This window comes from Ptychodera flava, chromosome 5 (genome assembly GCF_041260155.1).
Source record: "Ptychodera flava strain L36383 chromosome 5, AS_Pfla_20210202, whole genome shotgun sequence".
In the NCBI taxonomy this organism is placed as follows: Eukaryota; Metazoa; Hemichordata; class Enteropneusta; family Ptychoderidae; genus Ptychodera; species Ptychodera flava.
In genome coordinates, this window is record NC_091932.1 from 8,468,109 (window position 1) to 8,492,840 (window position 24,732).

Genomic DNA, 24,732 nt, shown 5'->3' on the forward strand with positions numbered 1-24,732 from the left:
TGAAGAACTGTAGGAAGGGACAATTGTGAGCAAATATTACTGTGATAAGTTGAAGTCATATTGGTTGTTAATCACATGATATAGTTTGTAGAGAATTAAATTACAGTTGTTATGTGAAAACAAATTAATTCCATTCAAGCCTGAGTACGACATTTAATTGTAGAGCGGTTTAAGAGAGTATACCTTAAAGCCCCTGTAGCTGTAACTCTTGAAATTTGTCGACCTGAAAAAGACTTTCTGTTTTCTCTGGTTTTCTTTAAATTCTACAGATTTAAAGATATAGTCTTTTACCACTGAAAAATTGGACGAGTAACTTTAAATTTTAACCATTATTTGATTTCCTGCCATTTTTAAAAATTGTAATATTACAAAAAAACCATAGCATATGGTGTCCCAGTGAAAACATTCAGCACTGTGCATTATATTGGACCACTCTGTTGTTTCTGTGAAGAATTGAGGGCGCTGATCCCGGCCGCCAAGACGTGTTTTGTTGGCGCTCTTCAATTTTCGGTTTTTTTAGCAGTTTTGGTGACTGTATTGTTTATTCTACGTCTATATCGGTTACATCTCCATCTGCGCTGTCTATCTCGAGCTTGGTGCTGGTTATTTATTGTTTGACTGTGTTTCCGGACCTAGTATTCGTTGTCGGTCATCATGGTGTTGACCAAGTCATCCAGCGTGTTGAAGATGTCACGTCGTGCCTTGCTGTCAATGAGATGGAACAATACCACAGTGACGCAACAGGTTGCCGAAGCATCGCGAAAAATTCAACATGCGATTCATCCCCGTGGAACCAAAGCTGGAGTTCGTCATCGTACAAAATGGCCCATTGAAACTATAGTATCGAATCGGACAGAAATCATCAAGCCGACCAGGAAGAAAATCTCCAATTTGGTGAATATCCCCCGAAATTCTTCAAATGAAACCAAACTGAGATTGACAGGTGCTCTATGGAATGCACGCTCATTGACCGGTAAGATTAGTAGCATCACTACAACACTGATAGAAGAAAAACTTGATTTTCTCATGGTGACTGAAACATGGCTCAAGAACAAGGACGACCCTGTCATTGCAGAAATTTTATCTTCCGTTACTGGCTTTTCTGTCCATCAACAGCCACGATCTAATCGCCGAGGCGGAGGAGTTGCACTTCTTTTACGGTCAAACTTGACAGTAACTGACAAAAAAATACATGCCTTTAATTCCTTTGAATCGCTTCATATTTGTCTACGATCTGGTTGTACATGCTTACGTCTGATCATACTCTATCGTCCACCGAAATCCAAGAAAAACTTGAATTCAAAGAATGATTTCCTATCAGAATTTTCAACTCTACTGGAAATCGTCGTTCCATTACCTGGACACTTATTGATTGCCGGAGATTTCAATTTTCATATGAATGACCCAGAGTCACCAGACACCGGTAAACTCATTGATCTACTGAATTCAAAGAATCTTCAGCAGCATGTAAATCAACCAACCCACGTGTCTGGACACATTCTTGATCTGCTGATAACACGCTCATCTGATCCATTATTGGACGAAGTTGGTGTTTCGGACATACTTGCGTCGGACCACAGTCTGGTTCATTTCAAGATGACTGTTTCTCGACCACCAAATGTAAAAGTGACTAGGTCAAGACGAAATTTTCGATCTATTAATCGCGAACAGTTGAAGTCGAAGATATCTCTGGCGTTGTCAACCTACTGTAACAATCAAACTATGGATGTTGACGATCTTTGTACAGGATATAATGCGGCTATTTCTGAAATTCTCGATGATCTTGTGCCGATTACGTCTAAAAAATTCACTGACAAGCCAAGGGCACCATGGTATAATGAAGAATTGATGTCTATGAGGAGGAAGGTCCGTCAACATGAGCGAAAGTGGTTGTGTTCTCGTCTCATCGTTCACCGTGAAATATTCGTTTCCTCGCGGTTACAGTATAATCGACGAGCTGATGAAGTGAAGTCTGATTACTACCGGGATCGAATAAACATTGCAGACCCTAAAGGACTTTTCGCGATCGTTGATGAGCTGACTGGATCGAAGAAGACCAGTGCAAAGATTCAGCCGACAAATGTCCCTCCTAATGAGCTTAGAGACACATTTTTGAATTTCTTCCAGCAGAAAGTAGAGAAATACAGAGAAGGCCTAGTTCCAGTCATTGACAATGCTATTTATCCTTTTCTCAGCTGTTCGTTGTCATCTTTTAGTCTTGTCAGTGAAAATGATGTTTTAAAGTTAGTTTCAAAATCATCTTCTAAATCGTGCATTTTAGATATTTTACCAACTGAAGTTTTTAAAGATTGTATTTATGAAATCGCTCCGTTTTTAACTCACCTTTTTAACAGCTCACTTTTATCAGGTACTGTTCCGCAGGTTTTTAAAACTGCATTTATTAAGCCTTTGATAAAGAAACCTAGTCTTGATAACAATTTCTTAAAAATTATAGGCCAGTTTCAAATTTATGTTTTTTGTCCAAATGTTTAGAGCGTATTGTCGCGGATCAGCTGAGAATCTATTTATCAGAAAATACATTGTATGCAAAATGCCAGTCAGCTTATCGTACAAATCACAGTACTGAAACTGCATTGCTTAGGGTTCATAATGATATCATGACAGCATTAGATTCACGAAAGGATGTCATTTTGGTTATGCTGGATTTATCAGCTGCTTTTGATACTCTGGACCATGACATCCTTCTCAATAGATTGCAGTGTCGTTTTGGAATAACAGGTTCAGCCTTACAGTGGTTTCGTTCCTACTTAACAGGCCGTGTTCAACGTGTTAATATTAATTCCACAACATCACAAGATGCTGTTCTACGTTTTGGTGTCCCACAAGGTTCTGTCCTAGGACCTTTACTTTTTACTCTATACACAACTCCTCTTGATGATATTATTTCTTCCCACGGCCTAGATTACATGCTTTACGCTGACGATTCTCAGATTTATGTTGTTTGTAATAGTCCAGACGATGTCAAGTTGGATCTTGAATTATGCATTGATAATGTGCGTCAATGGATGAGGTCAAACATGCTGATCCTAAATGATGAAAAAACTGAGGTAGTTCACTTTTCATCGCGTTTTAAGAGAGATGTGACTAAACTTTACAGTCTCAAGATCGGTACTTTCGATGTTACCCCGTCCACTACAGTTAAAGATCTTGGTGTCCTGCTCGATTCGAATGGTTCTATGTCAAATCAAATAAATAACACGTGTAAATCTGCCTTTTTTGCACTGTACAAAATCGGTAAAATTCGTTCTTTGATAGATATGCCGACCACAGAGAAATTAGTACATGCTTTTGTCACCTCACGACTAGACTATTGTAATAGCCTGATGCATGGGATTCCTGACTATCAGCTTAGAAAACTTCAGTCAGTTCAGAATGCGGCCGCACGTCTCGTAACACGCACTAAGAAATGTGAACACATCTCACCTGTTCTATTCCAACTTCATTGGTTGCCAGTGAAAGAGAGAATCAAGTTCAAAATTTTGCTTTTTGTTTTCAAAATTCTTCGTAGCGAATGTCCACAGTATTTGCAATCATTGGTAGCTATAAATATCCCTGAGCGTGCTCTCCGTTCATCTAACAAGATACTTCTTACCAGGCGTGACGCTAGGGGCACTACAGTTAATTATGGTCATCGTGCATTTGCAATTGCTGCCCCATTGTTGTGGAATGAGCTTTCTTTTGATGCTCACTGTCTTGGTTGGTCTTGTGAGTCTTTTAAACGTTGTCTTAAAACTCTTCTTTTTAAGCAGTGTTATAGTACTTATCTGTAATTTTTTATTGCTGAAATTGATTTGATGTCATGTCTATATGTAATTTTATTGTAATGTACAGAGCACTGAGACGTAGTGTAGTGCGCTTTTAAGTAATAAATATTATTATTCCAAATTTGCATATATGCATGCCATACAGTGTTTTTGCTTTATTTGCATGAGGGCGCCATTTTATGTTTGGGCAAACATTTATTATTTATCTTGCTCAAAATTGCACATGTAGTCCCAGTGGACAGTTTATTCTACTTGTATAAACATCCCTCAATGAGTACATTCCTATGAACTTGTTTTGTTTGGAAGTAAAATCACATGAATAATGCTAAAAGATATAGCTATCGGGCCTTTAAGATAGAACCAGAGAAATGTGATGAAACAAAGGGTTTAGAATTATATTTGTTGAAAAATTAAATATTCAAGTCAAATATTACAACAAAGGTTTTACCTATGCATTCCGGATATCTGTAATATCCAGTGGCACACACATCACATTTCCTGCCACTGAAATTGGGAAGACATGGACACTGTCCGGAATCAGAACAACCATTGTGTGCAGAACCAGTGTCACAACCACACTCTGAAATCAAAACATAAAAACAAGATTAGTAGATGATACAGCTGTTATGCACCATGGTACAAATTAAGTAATAAAGATATTTATGGGAAGCCTGCACTAGTCAAAATAATAAGGAAAATACAATCAATAATAATAAGTCACAACAGTTTCTTGTAACTTTCAGAGTCTGAATGACAAACATGATCAAAACCATTCAAAGCAAGACTAGTTGATTCAATATTTTCTGTCTCGGATATGAATCTTGTTAATCACAGGTTTGTAAACTTACAGCTGCAGTTTCATCAATAATAATAATAACAACAATCTATAGCATCATCATGATATAAGGATGACCCGACGATTTTTAAAACTGAAATTTTTTGCCAAAATCTTGATGGCACCTGTTGAAAGTGTTGGTACAAAGCCCAAATCTGGAAAAATAATTTGGCTAATTAGCATGACCACAATTTGGCAGCCTCTGGAAATCAAGTTTCCAAATTCTTTCCTGAGAATATTGTAATGAAGAATAATGAGACATTGTGATCAAAAATCGGATCAAATATTGTTAAAATGGCTCAAAGATGACTAACTGTACAATTATGAGTCCGGTGAAAGGTGCATTGATAGTTTCGAAATTATTTCTGTGAGATTATTGAATAGGTTGATAAGTTCAGTGAAAGAAAATGGAAGATTGTCCTCACGCTGACCTTTGTGTTTCTAGTATCATGGATACAAGCCATTGTTTCTGGTCAGAGACAGGTGCGTACGGGTGAAAAAGCACGTTGTTTAAGTACGCACTACTGCAAACTTTACTTCTGCTTTGGAAAACCATGGGCTCTAATTTGCACTGCATAGCTGAGCCTTTTTAGAGCACAAAACAAGTAGAAAAATATCTAAGGTACAATTTGCCTGCATGGCCATTCCTTCCCTTCTAGGAAAATGATGCCAAAAGTCATAGCCGTTTAAAAGTAAAAATTTGTCAGCAGTTTCTGGAATCAAAAAGACCTTTTTAGGAAATTTTTGCACTCATCTTGACTTCCTAGTCTTCACAACATTCATTGTGAAATGCAACTATTTCCGTTCACGCGATCTCTCATAGCTACCGTTCACATGCGAGTAGGTAGACGACTTCCAAGATGGCGTCACCTCTGACCTTTGTTGACAAAATGTGTTCACAAACTTCAAGATTTTCACGTCATTACCTTGTTCACAGACATAAATGTGCACAACTGTTGCATACTTAAGGTGAATTTGTACAATTTATCACTACCTGGGTCCCCCTTTAAGCCTTCGATTTCCGAGCGTTCACATCTCAGAAAACTCTTGTCAGCCCCATTGTAGGGAATAGGAGGGCCTCTCGTCGGTCACCCTAATGATATAGTTTACCCTTTTGGGCCTAAACCCCTATATATAGGGGCAGCTCTGGTAAGTTACCAGACCTGAAAGGGTTAATGATTTTTTTAAATTATGTGTTATCAAAGTCCCTACACTTGGAATGTGGTATTAGCCATGTTTCCAGGAAGATGGCACTGATAAGAATCAAGAATAACACATACAAACCTCATCACAATTACATATTGCATACTTCACGGGAATGATTATTTATTGAGATATGTCAAGAAAAATACAATTGTTGCAATGGAATATCTTTCTGTCAGACTTCCCTTATATCAGTTTTCCTCATCAGGTATACCTAATTCTGGAAAACTATCATATAGGGCTGAGTTGTAAACTTTGATTGAGAAATGAACAATGACTTTGAAATATCAAACAAGCAAAGGATTTTACTGTCACTGAGTTGTAAAATTTGATTGAGAAATGGACAATGAGTTTGAAATATATGGAATTCGTAGCCTGTTTAATGTACTTACCATAGCAGTTTGGATAATTATAATACCCAATATCACAAGACATACATCTTGGTCCACCATATCTGTCTCTACAGAGACAACGGCCATTAGTTTTGTCACAAACTTCTTCAGTCGTACCAAAACTATCACAGAAGCAACCTGAACAGTAACAAATGTTCAGAATGAGAAATCTTTTCAATGACCATGAAAACATGTACAACATGAGATAAGGAATATGACAACCCTGTAAAGGAGAGATAAGACTTGGCATAAGATTCAGAAATGCTGTGAATCACTTGGAAAAATTACAGCGAGACAATGGAAGGAAACAAATTCAAAATTTGTGTGTGTGAAAATTAACCTTGGTTGGTATGTCTCTTACGGGACTACCCTGAAATAAGTTTGGGGTGGGGTGCACAGCCAATCAAATCTGTCCAAGATTGTCTTGTGACAGAAAGTTCATCACAGTTATTTGCACATGGTATTTTATTTGAAAGAATGTTACATCATCATGTACGAACAATGAGTGGTTCTGTCTGTTATCAATTACCTATTGCAATGGACTTTGGCAATCACTCAGATTGTTTGTAATATGACAAATTTTCATTGCAAAGTTTTATCACATTTTATTGAAATAACCCTCTGTTTGATGTGTATCTATGTCATCTTGACCATTCCTTTGCTATCAAAGCCTCTAATACACGTATCACTCATTCACATTGCAAGTGTCAGTACATGAATTCTCAATTCATTGCTTGCAATATTGAAAGTTTTATTTGTATTATGATTTTGTCTCCAAACCAAATTATTGTTTAGATCACTGAAGAGAGATGGGATGACCAACTACTGCATTCATTGTAAATATAACTGACTAAAACTCACCTTGACAAGCCGGGTAACTATAGTAACCATCCTGACATTCTTCACAGGCTCTGCCTCCATAGTTGGACCGACATTGACACTGACCTGATTCTGGGTCACAAGTCATATCTCTGGATCCTATTCTCTCACATGCACATGCTATTAAAAAAGAATTTTAAATAATTATAATAGTAGTATACCAGAACAAATGAGCTACTCTTTGAAGTAACTATTTTCAAACCAATGACATCAATCTTAAAAGGATGGATGAAGTATGTTCACATATTTTACTATTGCTTTTGAGGTACCTAGAAAGGAATGGGATTACAACTCTGACACCTGGCATTTCATCATGTTTTAATTGCTTGGCTAGAAAAATTAATAACATTAAACAAACACATGTAAAATGTAGATCACATCCTTGATTCTGGCAGGAAATCAGATAGGTTGAAATGGATTGCATCCATGTCTGTTATAAAGCTACACATATTATAGTTACACATAATTTTCATAAAGATTTTACACTGAGAGTTACAAATACATAATTTATCAGATACATTTACATCATTACCATTGTAGTGATATGTCCAATAAATATGAACCATACCATCTAAAGAAACATTGTTGCTTTGCAAAAGTCTTTACAAGTACTGTACATCCGAACAGACACTGTGATGATCCTAGCAAAAATTTTGATGTCAAAAACAAAAGCTGTAATTTTACTGACAATACTGACTATAGAGTTTGTTCATTTGCCTTATAAACAAAGTGTGAGAAAATGATTACTGATGCAATATCACAATTGTGATATTTCTCCGTTGAAAGAGAAACTAAACTGTACTTACGGACACATTCTGGAAAGTTGTAATAACCTGGAGCACATCTGTCACAATTCAGACCAACATAATTCGGTTTACATGGACACTGCCCTCCGCCGACCTGACACACACCATCTCTTGTGCCATTTCTATGGCAATCACATGCTGAAATTGAACATTTAAAATTAATTTTATGCTTGAAATAGATTAAGTTATACAAACATATCCTACACAAGAAATTGACGCATGCATATTGCAGTACAAACTCATTGCCAAACTTTTGAGGATTCCGTTCAGCTTTAGCAGACATGCACCTTGTCATCATTTCACACAAATGAAGTATCATTGTACACAGTTCCTCTGTGCCTTGTGATAGTAATTTTCTACTTCAACACTGGCACACAAGTCAGCATAACCTGGCCTCATAACGTATGAGTGACTATACCATTTTAGTGTTGAGTAATATGAATATTCATGAGTACAGCCGGTACCATCAGAACATTCAAAAAGTACTGGGAAAGAAAAATTGAGTCAGTATTGCCTGAGGGCATTTACAAAAAAAGAAGACAAGACAGTTTGACTTGCATCACATTTATGTCTTCCATGTGTGTGTGTAAAAGTTGCATGTTCACATCACACAATCTTAGGGCACCACATAATGCCAGACTAGACTTACGTCTGCATGCTGGGTAACCATAATAGCCATCAGCACATCGATCACAGTTGACACCGGCATATTCCGGTCTGCATTCACACTGACCAGTCTCTTCAGCACATGAACCAGTGGAATAGAAGTAGTCACAATCACAAGCTGAAAGAAGTATCACAAATAATATATCGGTTAATACTTCTCATTAAAAGCAAACTAAAGGTCAGCTGACCCAGTGGGAAGAAGTCTTTAAGGAAAAGTCTTTAATTACATGAATCCACTCCAGATCAGGAGATAAGGATTGCTGAACAAAAATCTAGTTTTGTTTGCTAACTCTACTTGGTACTTGTTTGCAAATAATTGTGTTAGATATCATATAAAAAGGTGTTCTGCTTGGACCTTGCTCAGATACTTGCCACATATGGGTTTTGAGATCTCTTTTGTGGGTGCTCTTTATAAATCTGATAATTTAAAAGAAACTACTGCTTATGTTGCAGTCTCAATAAAAGTGGGTTTGTTGCAGCTGAGTTTTACCTATTGGTATGACGATGGTGTATATTGCCAGAGTAATTAATGGCAAAATAAAGCAAGTACAATCTGAAATCTAAATGTATTACTTACAGCTGAAAGGGTATTTTTAAAGAAATCTTACTAAAGCAATTGTATGAGGTGAAAATGGGTATTCAAAGCAATTATCTATTTTTATCACCACTAAATGAAAGACTGTTTAAGGACAATATAAGAAATATCACACTTACGTTGACAAACATTGGGACTATCTCTGGGTACACCTCTTGGTCTGTAGTAACCAGCCTTGCATTTCTCACAGTTGATGCCCTCTGTGTTGTGCTAATGAACAAAATCATCAAACATCATAAACTCACGGTGCTCAATCCTTTTACCAGTATCATCCTTATGAAAACACAAACGTTCTAAGAGTTCAATTTTTACTCAAAAAGCTGCGAACTAAAATGCTGAAGCAGTGCACCAATAATATTGAAGACAAAAACTTGCCACTAAAGCATTGGGATATGAGTTTCCAATACTGTCCTTAAGAAATACACTTTGTTCAATGCCAATCATTTTTTCGTGGAAATAATCAGATTTCAAAAAGAACTGTGAATGAAATTTTACATGACAACCACACATCTAAATCTGCTGAATGAATTCTTTCTAATCTGAAAATTCACAATCGTTTTCAATTTGTCAGCTCTGTACACCAGTATATATTTCAAATACACTGACATACAAAATATCACTATCCAACAAGATGATACTAACTTTCATATACCGTAAATTATCACTTTCATTTCAAATATCAGTGTCAAGGGCAAAGGACATTACCTGACAATTTTGGCAGACTCCACCACCTTCATAATTGCCATAAATATCCAGAGATATACGCAGTCTAGCCACTTCCTCATCATACTCACACTCATCTGTGTGGTCATGGCAATTACATGCTGAGAAAAACGAAATAATACAAACAATGTTTCTTTAGGGAAGACCAGTATGATTGGAAAGCTTCCCACAAGTTAACAACAACTTGCCATTCTTCAAGAGGGGTAGATAAGGTGAAAAGTATTTTAGATTTGTTTGTCAGCAAAACTTTTACAGAGAGGATGCACAAAGGCAATTTTCTCTGATATTGGCTCTAACCATCACAATAAAACTTCTTTGACTTGTTTTCCCTCAATACATGTACTAATATCATGTTAAGCATGGTATCAGAAATGCAAAACCAATGAGGCTGGTTCAGCTGGATAGCCAAATTTGTTGTAAGATAAATTATGATGAAACATGATCCTTAGTTAATGCACGTCACCTCAACAGATATTCTCACAGAGATTTCACCCTAACTTTTATTTAAAGATTTCAATTAATTTTATTAAAATGTTTATTAAAAGTACTTCACTGACCACTGTTGCCAATGAATATTGTACACAGTAATGTACATCACAAGGGGTGTTTTCTGACATCATTAAAGACATAAAGTGAATAAACTTACGTTCACATTCATTGGCATCATCAATGGTTGCTGGTCGCCATTTCTTCTGAACAAATCCAGGACAGCAATACTCGCACTGTTCACCACATGTATTATGACGACAGGAACACTGTAATCTGGTTGGATTTCCAGGCACTGGTGTTGCACAGACATCGGCATGCCCATTACAAACACAGCGTCCACCGATGGAAATATCCTTGATACTGTAGTAGTACTGAAAGAAACAGTTCACTCAAGAAATGTATCAAAAGTGCTTCATAATATAACATACAAAAGATGCATGCACAGATAATGTGTGTGTCACAGTGAAACATAGAATGAACATTGACTAGAAGTAGCCTGAGGTTGGGGAACAACCCATTGTTTTTGCTGTGACATATGGATTTGCTATTTGACCACATTACTTGGATTGACATTGTGCACTGTGTACAGTAAACACTGCATTATGGACTGATGTATTAGCTTTGTCAATACTCCTGAAGACTGCAGAATGACACAGATAGTTACCAACCCAACCAAGAAATCTTGCAACCAAAACAGGTCTGAGCTATACAGAACAAATGTACCTATGCACACAGCAGTGATTGTGACAGAAGATTATAGCCCAGGTAATAATTACTGTACCACTCATCTCACTGCTAGGATTATTTGATATATGTAATCATGGAGGTACCAGATGTAATGGTTCATGGGTGTACAGCAAAAAGATCTACAAATACAATGAAGATCTTCACACAGCTTCTGTGTCTCTGTGCCATTCTTTTTACCACTGTGTTCCAAAGCCACACAATTTAGCAGCACGCTATATGGCTTCAAAATGCAGTGACTGCATATACAGAAGTGTTGTTCAGATACAGTGAAAACTTACCACCTTGTTGTATATCTACAGCTGGAATAGCTGCAAACACAGCTAGTCTGACCTTTGGCCTCAGCTCAATGTAAACAAAGGCACTTAACTTGCACAATATGCCAATATGGCTGCCTAAGTAACTGTGCTGCCTAGGTTGGTGGAAATTACTACAACTTTAGGAAAGACACAGATTTAGCACACTCCTCATGATGTGGTCTGTGTATGGGTATAAACAATGATTGCATGATTTTCACAAAAGTTACAACATGATCTTGCAAAATCCTTGATTGTCACTAATCACTGCAAATTTTGAAATGTTTGCGATTTGACAAAAAATGATAACGCATTTTTGTACTCACTCTTCTTGTTACTGTAGGATCCTGTCTTGCAAGAGCCAGGAGATGACTGAGTAGTGTGTTGGTACGCATAAGTTGTAGTCTGACATTGGTGGCCTTGGTCCACTCTTGCAGCACTGCAGCATGGGAAAAATTATTTGCACTGGGACGGTTGTTGACCAATGACACAACAATCTAGAGAAGTTCAAAAATGCATGCAAATTAATGATAAATTGTACATAACTGTCAAAAGTTGTAATGAGTGAGTCAGAAGTCAATGACAATTGTATTGCAGATACAATCACACCATACAATGTAAAAAGTTTGAAAATTTATGTTCACACTGCCTGTTTCCTTATCTCAGAGTCCCTATTGTTGAAGTGGGGATGATCAAAAACAATACTGTAATGAATTTCAAAGTACATTCTGCATGGAGGCTTTTTTTCAATATCGGGCTGTAAACAAAATTCTAAATACGAAGTTGTGAGCTAACCAAAAACATTCTGCTTTCTACACAGTTAAACCAGGTTGTGAAAACCAAAGAGTTCTTACCTCACCATTCTCCAGGGGTACAATTTTAGAATATTCCGTTGAGCAAATGACTTGATCATCTCGTGTCAGGGGAGCCAGAGATCGCATACCAAAGAAGGTATTGCAGTTTGTGTCTGTATTTGCAAAATACTGCCATGGTGTAAATGTCTTGCCATAGTCAGTTGATCTTTCCAACACCCACAACGCTGGTCTAGGAGAATTCGCAAACTTTATGATCACATATGCAACATGGAATTGCTGTAAAAGAATGAAAATGTGTTAAAAGAGTTAAAAAATTGCAGATGTTGCAAATATGATTAACACTTGGCATAATACATGTCCACAGACACTTTTAGTTGCTATCTATAGCACCCTCTATGTTTCTTCTTTTTATTCTTTTGTTTTTGTGTGGACAACAAACACTCTGTTTCATCTGCCTAAGCATTAATCCTTTCACCACCATGGTTCCACCCAAACCCATTGTTATCAATGGTGATCCTGGACCTGTATACAGGGAAATGGGGGTGAAAGGGTTAAAGTTGCATCTACTTGACAGCGATCATGGTACTAAAAGTCTCCATAGAATGATTTACAGCAGTCTGGAAACTATGCACTTTAGCACTTGGCTTTTGAATTTATTACATAAGTACTGTGAAGTTGTGTGCATTTTTTAAAGTTACTGATTATTGTTCTCAATGTGGTGTGCTTTTTACTTGCAAGGACAAACACTGGCAAGCAAGGTCACAACTGTGTGTATCTGAGCTGCAGATCTTCAAACGTTTTTTCTACACACAACTTCTGCAGACTAACCATACTGTAGTTGACAAAGAATTCTGACAGTGTTCCTAGGTCTAACTCCAACAAACAGACATGCTCTCTTGTCATGCAATAAGGTGACTTTAAAAAGAATATCAATAGCTCTCAAACCCTTGAGAATATCTTTTCATCACTCCCTCTGAAGTGTACCAGTGTTACCCTATTTCGAACATTTTCACAGGACAGGGGCATAATACACAACATCTTTCTTGCCAGAAGATACACAGTCTCAGTATTTTCTGTTTGTGCACCTATATTCTGGAATGGTTTGGCAACTTTTGCCATTGAAAATTAACACTGACTATAAGCATAACTTGAAAACTTGCTTTTTTCTAGTTTTATTTGTAATTCTAGACATTGTCTTCCTTCCATCAATTTAAGTGTTATACCTGGTGTTTTATTTTAGCTTCAAGTGTGGTTGGACTTTTTAGTCTTCACTCTGTTATGTACAATATAATGATATGTTTGTGTAGTGCATTTCGAACAAATGTTTGATATCAAATAAGAAATAGCCATTATATTCCCTGAATTCTTTGCATTTTCACATAGAAATCTCAGCTTTTTCATCTACAGTTGACTTGAACAAAATATCTCACAATGAGAAAGCTAACATACTGTACTCATTAATACCAATAATGTTTGCATCAATATCATTCTAAATCTGACACTCTGCAGACACACATATTAATCACTTACAACGTTTAGGTCACTCTAAATCATAGGTGAACTTGAACATGTATGTTGTCATTACACTACAAAACAAGGCAATGAATTACGCAAAAGCCACACAAGCCACATGCAAAAGCCACACAGCATGGCTATCAGCGAACTTGCTAATTGCTACCCTGGACAGTGTAATACTTTCTGACAAAAAAAGAGGGGTGCACCAATATACAAGAATATGTACAACAGCCATATATACATACAGTGTCTGTTTTTTTCATTTGTATAATGTATTGAAATCTGTTTAAGCTGTTTGATGGACTCTCATTGCAGAACCTCGCTATGATCAAATCATACAATAGTCAAAAGAGTCACTCCTTTGGGGGGGGGGGTTTTTATTGTTGTTGCTGTTTTTGTTTTTTAGCCACGATGTCCCAGCCTCATTTATTGACTGAGCAAGGTCATCTGGTAGAGACTTTTTGATGTTGTGGCCCACAGAAACAATACTGTCAGTCTGTGCATTGCACACCTGTCTGGACTGATCAATAGAACATCCTAGGGGGCTATAGTAAGCTGAGAACCACATCCAACCTTTTCAATCTTACAAACACTGACAACACTGTGACATCCACTGTTCCTTCACAGACATGTCATCATATTTCAACAAAGGCGTGGTGGAACTAAGTGTTCCGATGACCGAGAATACTGTTCCTTCCTGCATGACTTGTCTCAATGCTTTGTCCCCTAGACTATGGAACGGCCCTTTGTCTAACAGGTGGCTATATAATTATCTACATGAAAATAGAGGTGAAAAGGTTACAAGCAGGCAATAAAGTTTAGGGGATTGCATTGACTTGTTCTTTTAGTCAGATGCTGACTTCCATACAGCTAGACATCTTCAAGGTTAAATGAATAAAATAAAATATGTTGCAATGCATAGTGAGGTTGCTGAAGAACCTATTTACTGCGACAAAAAATGCTGAGAAACCCTCGATTTAATATATGTTGTTTATCAGTGTTTTCATGCTATTGTTGTGGAAATGGTTGTGGAATTGTCTCCTCCATACTGAGGTGGTATTAAATTACAATGATGAATATTCTTGCCTTCCTTCAAGGCATAGCAAAGTACAAGCAAGGCCAGATAATCGTATGGCTATACATACTTTACTGCCTCTGTACAATTCTACCATATTCATGATGAATTCATCAGTTTTCCTGGTTTTGAACGTAACTATCCTGTGAATATCTTTATTTCTCCAGGCTTTGAATCCAACTAGACCACAAGCATCAACGTAATGAATCTAAAATCTGATTTAAAATTTCATAAAAACAGGGAATGAAGTAGAAAGATATCACCATATACATAATCTATGCATGCTGATATGAAAATAGTATTGTACAGTTTATTTGCAGAAGACTTGCCAAGCGCTATCACCATTCGTGACATAGCTCACTGTAATTCAAACATGATTGATGGGTCTGGCTGTCAATTAGCATAAACAGTGCTCCTTAACTGGTGATAAATATCAAGTTTATTGCTTTCACTCTTGTTTGATATGCCGACAATCTCTGCTCAAGATCTCATGGCAAATATTTGAATATATCATGAAGTCAATATATCAAATATGTCACTTTAGAATGAATTTAGGCTCTGAAAAGCAAAGTCAAGTTCTGAATTTTACACTTCAGCTATTTTACAAAGACAACTTCAACGGATATTTCATTCACAACAATTCTTGAGGAAAAGAAAAACTTGCTACAATACAGCCATTTCAAGGTGGCTCCACACTGTATCTTTCTGAAATTTGGTCATGAGATATGTCATCTAACTGACAGAACTGTGATTTGTGTAGATAATGATTTCAAAAAGTGGATCACTGGGATTGTATTCATTATGGCAAACACTCAGAGAAAGCTGAGTGTGGGAACAGTGTCATGTTTGCCAGGGTACAGCCATTCTATTATGTGTTATGATCCATTAGTAATGAATCTTAAACAGAGATTACACTAAAAAGCCATGGCCAAAAAAAGCCATTCACTGAGTGTAATTGACTGAGTCTCACACAGTGGTTGTACAGTTTGACCACAACTAAACTGATCTCATCCATATGCAATAGTATTTTTAGACTGTTTTGGGAATAGAAAAAACACCTGAATTCTTCAATGGATAAAGCAAGTGCACAACTTTACAACAAGGCCAGGGAATATTGAAAACAGACTCATACCCAATTGCTCAAGTGATATCACAGGCGACTTTCTGAAGTTGAAGTACAAAAAACTGTCTTAATTTCCCCACCAACCTGTCCTCTTTTCATCCTACATATTCAAATTTGTCGTACCTTCAATGCTAAAGAAAATGTGACCTCCTGTTTTCTCGTAGTCAAAGCAACCAATAGGAAACCAGTATGTTCTGTATTGTTGTATATCATATCCGGGAGACAGGTTTCGGGGAAACAAAAATATTTTTTCATATGGCCTAGACGATTGAACAGTGCTGAACTACATGTGCTGCATAGTTTTGTGTCCAAGCAAAATGCTTTTGTCACTTGGTACACATCAAATTACCTACATGATTGGTTTTAAGGTCACACATCACCAAACAGAAGCTGTCAAGGTTATATACAAATTCAGCCATAATTTAACGTAGACTGCACCTCAGAGACAGACAATCAGACTATGCAATTTTGACTTTATTAAACATGCTGCTTGTGTTGATTCATTATGAAGTTTGTTGAGAAAATAGTTTTCACTGCCTTGTTTTTGTGAAAATAAAAAAGATTTAATTTTTTTCCCTAAGATTAACATTGGCATAGCAGTCATTGTTTCTCGTGCACAAACCATTGCGCAGTTACCTCCAATTCTGATTCTTGAGTTTGAAAGAGAAGGGTTTAAGCTTTCTTTTAACAAAATTCAACAAAACAGTTGCAGTTTTTCAGTTTGGAAGTAAATATTACCATAACCAGATTGGTATTTAAACTTTAAAAAAAAAATTGATATCACACCAGTTTCTGTATTATGAAATTGTACAGACCTGAACAGTTTGAAATTCTTGTATAAATTTTGATTCGTATGTAGGACTTGTGAATTGACACAGGTTATTCCAGGGCAAGTCCAGCCTCTACTACTGTCCTGGACAAGCTGAATTGAACCCTTGTCAAGAAATGCATGGAGTTTCAATGAATTCAGTCCATTCTACATAATAAACAGTACATGTAATCTCATTCACATTCATTGGTCTACAGATAACCTACAGATAACCTCCTGACTTTTTTCACACTGTAATTTGGGGAAAATAAGATTTTCTGCCATACTGGAATTGATTCATGGGTAATAAGTCAGACCAATGCAACATAAAATTCACCACATAACTTGAAAATAGAGTGGAACTTTCACATGACTGAGAGACTGGTTCTTTCTAGGTGTTTTCTACTGCATGTACACCAAACTTTACACTCATAGCCACTTATTTAGCAGGTCAAAGTTGAACTGTCCCAATCACTGTAGATATGAAAATACCCACTTTATCATGAATTGGATGTGTCTATGTGAACAGAACAACACTATTAAACTCCATTTAAACATATACATGTAACATGGGTCTAAAACACACCGGACCACAATGTTGGTAAGATTGTAGGAAAATTTTAGGATACATTTCCTTAAGTTTATTTTTCTGTGGTGACACTGCAAGATAGCTGAAACAAGAGTGTAACTGCCCTGGAGGTAATGTTTGTTGTTTCTTCAATGAGTAAATAAAGCCTCCACACCCAGTAGCACTAAAACAAACAAACTCTGAGGTAATGTCTGATTACTCTAATCACTCCTGTCTGAGATCTGTACAGTCATAACATGGACTCAGGGGAGGTCAGTCCAGGGTTTCTTCAAGACAGTGCATCTGTCTTGGGTCACTTCATTTACATGCTAAGGTTCACTTCCAACTATCCAAATTCCGGGTACCTGCTGTGAATTGTATTATGGGTTAGAGAATCTGCTGTGAATTGTATTATGGGTTTAACATTAACCTGACTGAATATCATCGCCATCCACACTCAAGTCCGTCACACGGAGAAACCTTGAAATTCTAACACGCACACACAAACCATAAATTACGAAATGATGTACTTTGCTTCTCTGTGAACAACTACAGATGTCTCCTGAGCTCTCCTCTCCGGTGTCTCCCCTACAAACAAGTAAGACTAAGCTCAATTCACATCTGATACTTGGATTCATGGCACAATTAGACTTCAATCAAACACTCCAATATTTGACAAATAAATTGACTTGTATTTCAAATAAATGGTCAAGAAATACTTCTGGCAGCCTAAACTAAGATGACCATTCCAGTATATCAAACTGTAAAATAGGATTGACTGTCACCAGTTTTTAGACAAATGAGCATAGTCGGCACAAAGAATTAAGAAATTCGTGCTGGTATGTGTGTAAGATTAGTACTGACGTAAAGCAAGTTGCTAAGAGATGTCCCATTAGATCTTGGAAACCAAAAGAGATAGAATGAGGATATTGCCTATTTTGTGTTGGCATTCAGAAGATGTCAGTTTTTTTCTGCATTTGAAAAGTTGTTCCTGAAATTCAGAATTATTTTTCGGTTTACAAATTGGTCAATAGTTTTCACTGAAAAGACAGCAGTTTCAAAAGTTTTTGACTTAAATACTTGCTCTGAAGACTTTTTATTTTTGACCACATCCTCTGATGATATAATGGTCAACCCCTAAGCCCTTGGATTTTTTAATGTGAATGACAGTACTGTATTGTATTCCCATTCTTCCACACTGATGTAATAACTAATATTCTTGAAAAAAACTGTATATGCCTAATACTAGCGGTAACTCCCTCTAAAACCTGATATGAAAGAGAGTATTCCGAATTTAAGTTTTTTGCTTAAGTAGAAAATCCTGCCCCCTCCCCTTTCCCTGTTTTACTATGTCTATGTACAAAGTCCCTTTGGAGATATTTGGGTCATGCAAAAGTTTTCAATAACATCTAAGAGCTTATTAGTGGAAGACCAGATACAAATTCTATATTCTTTACAAGATATGTACGGTCCAATGGTTAGCATAGGACTTTGAATAGTTGCTGAACAATGTTTCTGAATCTAATAAAGCTTGAGTGGGATACTAGCCTTTGATCACCAGACTTGCAAAGTCATTGTTTGCCTGCTGTGTGCAAAGTTCACTCAAAAAAGCACACCGGATGAATAAACATCCAGAACTGCAGACCATGACAAAGCTCTTACTGTGGAATATTTATGGCTTTACTTTGTGTAAGCTCTGAGGCTTAGTCCGTGCCTTTTGTAGGCATGTACAAACAGAAGGTTGAGATGTCACCCACGCCCACACATCCACACATGAATAAATGCTCATCTTGTTTGAATACCTGTTGAGGTCACCGCTGGTGGTCAGTAAAGTCTGATTTAATTCCTAGTGAGAAGCTCTCCACATACAGACAAACAACTATATTTCACCAAAAATATACAACATACCAAAACTTGCTAAAAACACTGTCTCGCACCCTTCCGCTGAATATAAATATAATGCATTATTTTGTCAGCTTTACATTCTGTGGACTAAAATCACTTCTTGCTGACCTACAAAGAACTGCAGCAATGGAAATACAATGAAACTTGCAAGAAAAGCATTATTGAACTCTCTTTGGAATTCACTTCACTGACACCCTAGTCACCACTACATGTAGTTGACATTGAATATGACTAGTGTAAAAATTTAGAAGTAAGGTCAATGGCGCATGCATTCCCTACAGAGATGCAAATATCAAAAGTATGTGGAATGCACAGGCTATTTCACTTACTTCTAACAAATAGATTGGAAAGAGGGACCCCTAGAAATACAGATTAAAAATTTAATAATAAGTACTGAAACATTAAATAAAATAAGTTCCGAAAATACGGAGCACAATGTTTTGGAATTCACAATTTGCGACTTATTCATCTTAGTATCACATAATGAATAGTAATTTGAAACATCAATATTCTGAGTTATAGATGATGTAATCATATCAGAATTAATCGTACTTATTGATTCATCATTTTTGGTAGTAGATAGTTGTCACTCAACCTCTTTTTTCATTAAGACCACAAAGACAACATATTTTGCCTGCCACCTTGCTAAGAAAATTGGAATGTTTTATATCTCTTCAGCACTACAACCACTTTTGAATTTTAACAGCTGAAAAATGAGCTCCATGATTTCATTTCAAAGAGGAAATCTTTCAACTGGAACTCTGCAAAATCGAATGCATGCTTAGAGACAAATCACTCAGCTAAACACTTAACAGCTTCAAGTTTAAATTTCATCCTGAGTGGATTAAAATTCCATTCACTTGTACATTTGTAGACTGCAACCACCATAGAATACTCACAGATTACTCATGCATAGTACCAGTACAGTATTAAACTCTACAGACACACCAAGTTTTACAGATCAATAACTGTGACTCTGTATCCAGAATTTTGTCAATATCACAGATGCAGAAATACTTGTGATGAGAATGGATACATGACCTAGTATTTGCAAATTTTTGGGGGGACTGTGATTCCCCTGGGAATTGTACTATTATTAGAAATAAAGCCAATAAAGGTATAAGTTGAAAGAAATCTGTTGAGTGATATGTTTGTTTGTTATTTAGTTTCCAAAAGATGTGCTTTTCTTGTTAAACTAGAATCTGACACTAGCAAACAATTACTGGCTAAGAAAATTGGACACTGATGGATATATGGGTAAAATCAAGCATGAGACCACAAATGCAGAAAGTCTTTTAATTGCCTTTGAGCTACTGCTGAATAGACTTAAGATGTCAGCTTAAGAGATGTCAATGGTTTTACTTAAATCAGCTTTCACCACTGACAAAGTGGGGTTAAAAGTAGGGTCTGAAGTGAAAATGAACAGATTTAAACAGGATGTTGCTGTACAAATAGTGTAAGAAAGTTTTTCCCACACAATTTACTCTGTAATATAAGATTCAAAGTAAACATAAGATTATAGTGGTTGTTTTCTGAAAGATAAGTTTGTCTGATGTCTGAAAGCTAAAGGTTATTTGAGGTCTTTCATGTAGTCTGCAGTGATCCACTCATGAAGTTCACAATAACATGATGTATGAAGTGGGAGAAATTGATTAATGAAGTCCAAAGTACGAAGAATTGCTTACACTCAGCTATACAGGTACTTGTACCTAATGACAGGTGTCTCGCTGGTATTGGGGAATTCAGTCGCAACATAGTAACATGATTGCCATTTAACAATTTTAATAATGCACTTCAGAGTACATTTTACAAATAGCATTTTTGTCATGACCTTTAACCCTTGCACTCCAGCACAAACCTATCCTTTTCCATATATTTGATTCAGGAAGAGAAAGGGTTATTATTCCTTTCATGAATTAAACAAATTCAACATTACGACTACTTCAATGCAAGTATTAGAGAAGTTACTACAGGAAGTTTATATAAAGTGTCAAAAAATACTGCATAACCATGCTATATAATCATGCAAGAATGATTGTTGGGTAGAGCAATGCTGGTCAACCATAGTTCCAATACCAAATAGTTTTGGAAAAGTGCACAAGCCTTCCAGGAAAGAAAGAAGAAACCTTACAGACTCACACTGTGGGTCTTCTATTTCAAGGTGTAAGTGGTAGTTAATGTCTGTGAGTTGACAAACAAACCTTGACTCATTGTCATACAAGACATCAATTGCTCATTTCTACTTGTGATCAAGGATTATTTACACATTCATCAACTCAAGTCTGACCGATTTGTTTATCTCAGTGAAGACTAGCTGTCTTGTGGATCTAGATCTACAGTACATTACCTCTGTTCAATCAGTAAAGATGTGAATGTGAACAAAAGTGATGGCATTGCAAAACTCAATGTTTGAAGAGAAAATTGTGATAATTTTATCATCAAGCATTATTTGTATTGTGTTCTATACAAGTGAAGATCAACTGCATGCTGTGTAGTCATAAAACATAGGACTACATATCTACACGTGCTATTGATGACATCATTGGCTCCAAACACTGCCATTGGACATCAGCTGTCACATTCACTTTATGAAAGCTGCAATGAAACTGTTTATTTCACTTAGAATCACTGTCACTCTTTTTTCATTTTATTTTCATCCCAGTGACTAGACAAAACAAAAAAACACTAGACTATGGTGATTTATTGTCAGAAAACGTGCTCCAGGGTAACTCCAAATGGTCACCGGGTTCAAAAAGTTCAACCATATCAGAGCAAGCAGAGCATACAGAACACGCTGATGTGAAGACCATGAAAAGGGAATGGAGGTTAATGCCTAGGGGGTTGACTTCACTCAGCTGGAGGCAGACACAGTCTGTACATGAGAAAGACTTGATTGTTTCTGGTGATATCTTATAACTATACAGCTCTACTCAGCCCTGAGGAAGGAAAGGCCTGTGAATTCCTTCTGGAGTTGGTTAAGGAGATACGCTTGTCTGAGAGAATATTTTAAGTGAGTGGACTCAGAGTAAATGGTTTGTCTGAGTGACTGAGCTATTCTACAGTCTACACTAAACATTTATTTGTTCAAAGAAGTGAAGACTAAAATCTGATCAATTTCCATTGTTAATATTTGTTATTTACAGGACTTATGTGAATCACACAAGTAAAAAATTATGCTGTACTTGTTTGTGGTTGTAAATTTAATAAAAAATTTTATCAACTTATACCATACCTAGCAGCTCAATGACGTATCTACCATATAACAAACTTTGGATCTATCCTATTGTTAATACTGTAGCTGCATGGCTGTACCTTTGAACAAGAAATGGATGACAAATTCAAGTGGGGAACTTTTCAAAACTCACATAGCTGAAAACTCACATTGTGTCTGAATACTAATTATATTGTGTTTAATATCCCATTCTTGTGCTATCCCACTCTTAAGGTGGAGCTGCATGTTACCAACATAGTTTTTTCAAAGCAATATTTCTCATCAAAGATAAGAAAACCCCCTCATACTATATATTTCATACAGTAATAAATCTAAAGTTTAGTATGGTAGCAATAGTTTACTCGAACAGTGGAGGGGGTATATTTTTGGGGTAAAAAACCTCAATTTCGCATTAATTATAAAAATTAATTTAAGTCAAAAACTTGATACAATTTTTTTGAAATTTAATATTTTACTTGAAACAAGAGTGTATATAGAAAAACAACTATTTTATTTTGCATAATCTATCCTCATTCTAAAATGGCAGGGGTTGAAAGACTCAGGCATTCAAAAAAAGATTAAAATCATGATAAGGAAAGCTACAATGCCTCATATTCAAAATATAAGAAATTTATTGCCAAATGAAAGTTTTGTTAAACAGTATTTAAAGAACATGTGAACACTTCAGGAAATTTGAACCAGCCAGAGCAGAATGAAGTAAATTCTTTGGAAATCTTGAAATTGGGAAAAAGAGAAGCCACAAAATTGGGTGATTTGCAAACATTTGCATAAGTTTACTCTTCTTCCTCGCCCAACTTAGTACTACTTGATAAGCTAACAGGTGAATCAAACCAATATTTTAATCTTCGGTTAACAAATAACATAAAATTGAATGAATCTTTAATAAAAAGTGATTTTGAGCAAAATAGACTGTGTTGGGTGCAGCGCCCCCCTTAATGTTATGCTTTCATGAACCTTTACCTTTTAAATTGTAAATGGTTAATAACATAAAACATGTGTTTCAATCATTATGTCCTATAACTCAATTGTACCATGTCACAGTTAGCACTACATGCATGGTTACCAGTATTGCATGTTTTTTGTACATTTGCTTAAATAATTTGCTGACATGCTCTTCAACTCTTAATATCTTTTCTGTAGCCTCTGCCGCAAGCAAATCTGAACAGCGGAGGTCAGGAAGAAAATACCTCACATTCAGTACCTTTTCCCTCAGTACCAGACTCAAATGCACAATCTATGTATAAAACAGGATGGCTGAATTTACATTGAGGAATATGGGGGTGTCACTTCAAATCCCTTTGAAATAAAATAGAAATGCCGTCTGACAGGACCAGAATGATGAAGTACTGGTGTGTATGTACTCACTGAGATAGGGATACAGTTAGGGACACTGAATCCAGCAGAGCGGCAGAGCATGAAGAAATCCGACGGTACTTGTCTAATATTACACTTTAACAGAAAACACATACATTGTATGTATCACTGTGCTGCAATTGTTTATTGTGGACTGGCCACTCTTGTAGACAACTTCAGCAGGGTAATGGGTTGGCAATCGGATACTTTGGAAACCACAGACCACTTTGAACACAGTAGCTGTCACAAAAACACAGCCATGGTTCAACGAATACCTTCACAATGGTAGGGTAAACACACAGCATTGGAATTGCAACTTGAACTACAGAGAGCTTCAATTGCTTCAGACCCTCTCTTAACAAATGACAACTACATGTACTGGTTTTGAAAACATTTTCCAAATCTGGAGTTTGACTATATCATTATGCACCTCGGGATAGATATTTTGATGATCAAATTTTTACAATTCTTTTCTGATCTACCACTCATGGGGGTCAGTTCAAAGCTTTTGGAGTACGAAATATTTTCAATGTCTTAGTTTTTTTCAAAAATTGAATTTTTTCCCCCATAAAGTTCACAGAGTTACAGAGGCCATTTTTCAAGGAAGTGCCAAATATCAGCAAGTATCTGATAATTTGTTTCTCTTGTACCTAACTTTACATGGTATCCTCTGATTTTTATTTTTGATTTGGTACAAAAATGATAGAAAGTTTTGTTGAGGAAAGTTCAAGTAAAAGTTAAAGGCTCTCACTTTCGAGCACATACTACCTTCATTCATCATTATCATTCTTACAAATTACAGACATGCTGTAACTGTATGGCTATCAAGAGTGAGACAATAGACTGAATCAAATCATTTCATTTTGATTTGGCAAAAATTGCACATTAATTCATTTGATAATTGAAATAAAAAGTAAACATTATA

General features: G+C 36.4%; 1 protein-coding gene across 1 annotated transcript in view; it reads right to left on the minus strand.

Moving 5' to 3' along the window:
* Positions 1 to 24,732, minus strand: part of LOC139132922 (laminin subunit alpha-like) — a 121,699-nt gene that overhangs the window by 76,848 nt on the left and 20,119 nt on the right. Inside the window, exons 2-11 of the mRNA XM_070699276.1 lie at positions 12,268 to 12,504; positions 11,740 to 11,910; positions 10,531 to 10,744; positions 9,867 to 9,985; positions 9,281 to 9,371; positions 8,550 to 8,684; positions 7,901 to 8,038; positions 7,077 to 7,214; positions 6,216 to 6,353; positions 4,234 to 4,365 (exon numbers count right to left, since the gene is read on the minus strand). Of these exons, the coding sequence (XP_070555377.1) occupies positions 4,234 to 4,365; positions 6,216 to 6,353; positions 7,077 to 7,214; positions 7,901 to 8,038; positions 8,550 to 8,684; positions 9,281 to 9,371; positions 9,867 to 9,985; positions 10,531 to 10,744; positions 11,740 to 11,910; positions 12,268 to 12,504 (1,513 nt within the window). The remainder of the gene's footprint in view (positions 1 to 4,233; positions 4,366 to 6,215; positions 6,354 to 7,076; positions 7,215 to 7,900; positions 8,039 to 8,549; positions 8,685 to 9,280; positions 9,372 to 9,866; positions 9,986 to 10,530; positions 10,745 to 11,739; positions 11,911 to 12,267; positions 12,505 to 24,732) is intronic.